The sequence below is a fragment of the Babesia bigemina genome, scaffold Bbigscaff_70365 (assembly GCF_000981445.1).
Source record: "Babesia bigemina genome assembly Bbig001, scaffold Bbigscaff_70365".
Taxonomy (NCBI): domain Eukaryota; phylum Apicomplexa; class Aconoidasida; order Piroplasmida; family Babesiidae; genus Babesia; species Babesia bigemina.
Genome location: NW_012237161.1, coordinates 1 through 2370, shown reverse-complemented (window position 1 = coordinate 2370; position 2370 = coordinate 1). Strand labels below are relative to the sequence as shown.

The 2370-nt window shown below is 48.4% G+C and overlaps 1 protein-coding gene across 1 annotated transcript; it reads right to left on the bottom strand.

The window, feature by feature from the left end:
* Positions 1–674: 674 nt before the first annotated feature.
* Positions 675–2234, bottom strand: BBBOND_0002740 (hypothetical protein, conserved; the record flags this gene model as incomplete). Its single annotated transcript, XM_012915109.1, has 1 exon — positions 675–2234. One exon carries the CDS (start codon positions 2232–2234, stop codon positions 675–677), a length of 1560 nt encoding a protein of 519 aa, XP_012770563.1.
* Positions 2235–2370: the final 136 nt, after the last annotated feature.

Below are 2370 nucleotides of genomic sequence, written 5' to 3'. Positions count from 1 at the left end.
TAGAGTGGGTTAAGGAGCGATGTGGAGTGGATAAGGGAGCGATGTAGAGTGGATAAAGGGGCGATGCAGAGTGGGTAAAGGGGCGATGTAGAGTGGATAAAGGGGCGATGTAGAGTGGGTTAGGGAGCGATGTAGAGTGGATAAAGGGGCGATGTAGAGTGGGTAAAGGGGCGATGTAGAGTGGATGATAAATACCACTCTGATCACCATGTCATCGCTGCCGTGACCATGTCATCGCTGCCGTGTCCATGTCATCGCTGCCGTGACCATGTCATCGCTGCCGTGTCCATGTCATCGCTGCCGTAACCATGTCATCGCTGCCGTGACCATGTCATCGCTGCTGTGTCCATGTCATCGCTGCCGTGACCATGTCATCGCTGCCGTGACCATCAACTTGGTCAACACGTTGGTCAGCACGTTGGTCAGCACGTTGGTCATGGCATTGGTCACCACCTTGGTCAGCACTTTGGTCAGCACTTTGGTCAGCACTTTGGTCAGCACTTTGGTCAACACTTTGGTCAGCACTTTGGGCAGCATCTTGATCAGCATTTTAGTTTACTGTTACACAATCACATACAACGATTAATGAGTGATACAACAGATTAAAGCACAATTCATAAGTTAGGTGAGTAGGTGATGCTAGGTGAGTGTAGACAGTAAACACGTGAGTACGCTTATGGTTGTAGATAAAACACCCTGCCCAGTTTGTTAACACGTGCCGCGGCGAGTAGTGATTGAGCAGCGATGCGATGACTCGAGGGACTATGCAAATGCGATTTGATGTGGAGCAGGTCTAGGCGGATGACCATGATGTGGAGGAGGTATAGGAGAGAGAGGAGCCAGAGGGCGACGTTGAGCCAGATGAAGGGGGAGCGGATTTTGAATAGGAAGTGGTCGCACGTGTCGAACAGGTTCTTGAAGTACTGCGATTTTAGGACAGCAGTTAATTGATTATAGAAATCATGGCATTGCTTGTTGGCATCGAGCGCATTTGGGTCACCAAATGCAAAGCCATATCTGTAAAATGTTGGTGAAACACCCTTACATTTTACCATGGATGAGCATTTGCAATGCGGTTGGCCTGGTACATTTTCCTTCGGCTCATCACTCTTTCCATGTTCGCCGCGTTTGCACTTGCTGCTGTTAAGGCAACTACGACAGCCCCAGTCTGCGCAGAAGATATTGCAAAAGTCGTCACATAGATTCTTGAGATACTCCCAGAACGTCCATGGAAGGTACACCGCCCAGGACACGTATGTGTCACAGTGTTTCATGGCGAAGTAACAATATGCATCTTCGGCTAAGGGATATATATAGGGAGCGCAGTTAACATTTTTCTTTTTGCCTTTACATGTGTCGGTGGTTGTTAGGGTCGTAAGATGAGGATGTTCGCAGTCGGTGGGAGTTGCAGACTTAGAACCGTAGGCGTCAACCAGTGCTTTAGTAAAGACAGTGCTATCACCCCGCAGTTGAATGGAGAGGTTGTTAACAGAGCCCTCAAATGCGGATCGCATATCACTCAGGTTCATGCGTTTACTTGACCCACAGCTGTTAGCAAGCGACTGGACGAAACTGAAATGCTCCGGTAAGGTGGACGGCGGTTTCGGAATTAGGCACAGCAAACCATTGAGATGGGTATTAGCAAAGAATTTCCTTATGATGTGACATATGTCTCCACCCGTCTTAGTGGAACCGGAGAATCCCCTGAATCCAAGCGGCGTAAGACAGGGCATACCTTTCTTGGATGTTGAAGGGCAATTGAGGCACTCGTACCTGCAACCAATTTTGCTAAGTTGGTGAGGTAGATGCCCCGGTAAGCAATCGTTAAGATAGGACATTAACGGGGAAGTTGGTCGGCAATTTGCTTGGCTGTTTACTTGGCACTTTGGTTGGTCATTTGGTTTGCCGTTTGGTTGGCACGCTGCTTTGTCTTCTGAGTGGTCGATACACTGCGATTTGCCTGAAGCAATATCTTTGCCGTACATACAATCGCGCCAACCAAAGTTGTATGCGGCATAGCTACACTGGCCGAGCAGGAATTTTAGCGGCGGGAACAAGCGGCGTAATATGTCGAGCAACATGTCGAAGCAATCTTCGCCGCTTTGGGGGTAGTGGAATTTCATGGAATTATTCGACAAGTCAGACGCGTAGGTGGTGAACTCGTCTCCTGTTCCGGCTATTGTGGTTAAAACATCGTACGCGTTTGCACATATGTCAGTTACCGCTGTTCGCATATCTTCATATGATACGTTACGTGCGTAAGCTTCCAAGGGTACCGTTTGGTTATTCACCAATGATATCTTAAAATTGTCGCCAACTACTGATTCTATTTCTAACCCGTCGACCACTTCATCTACATCTTCCTTGCCC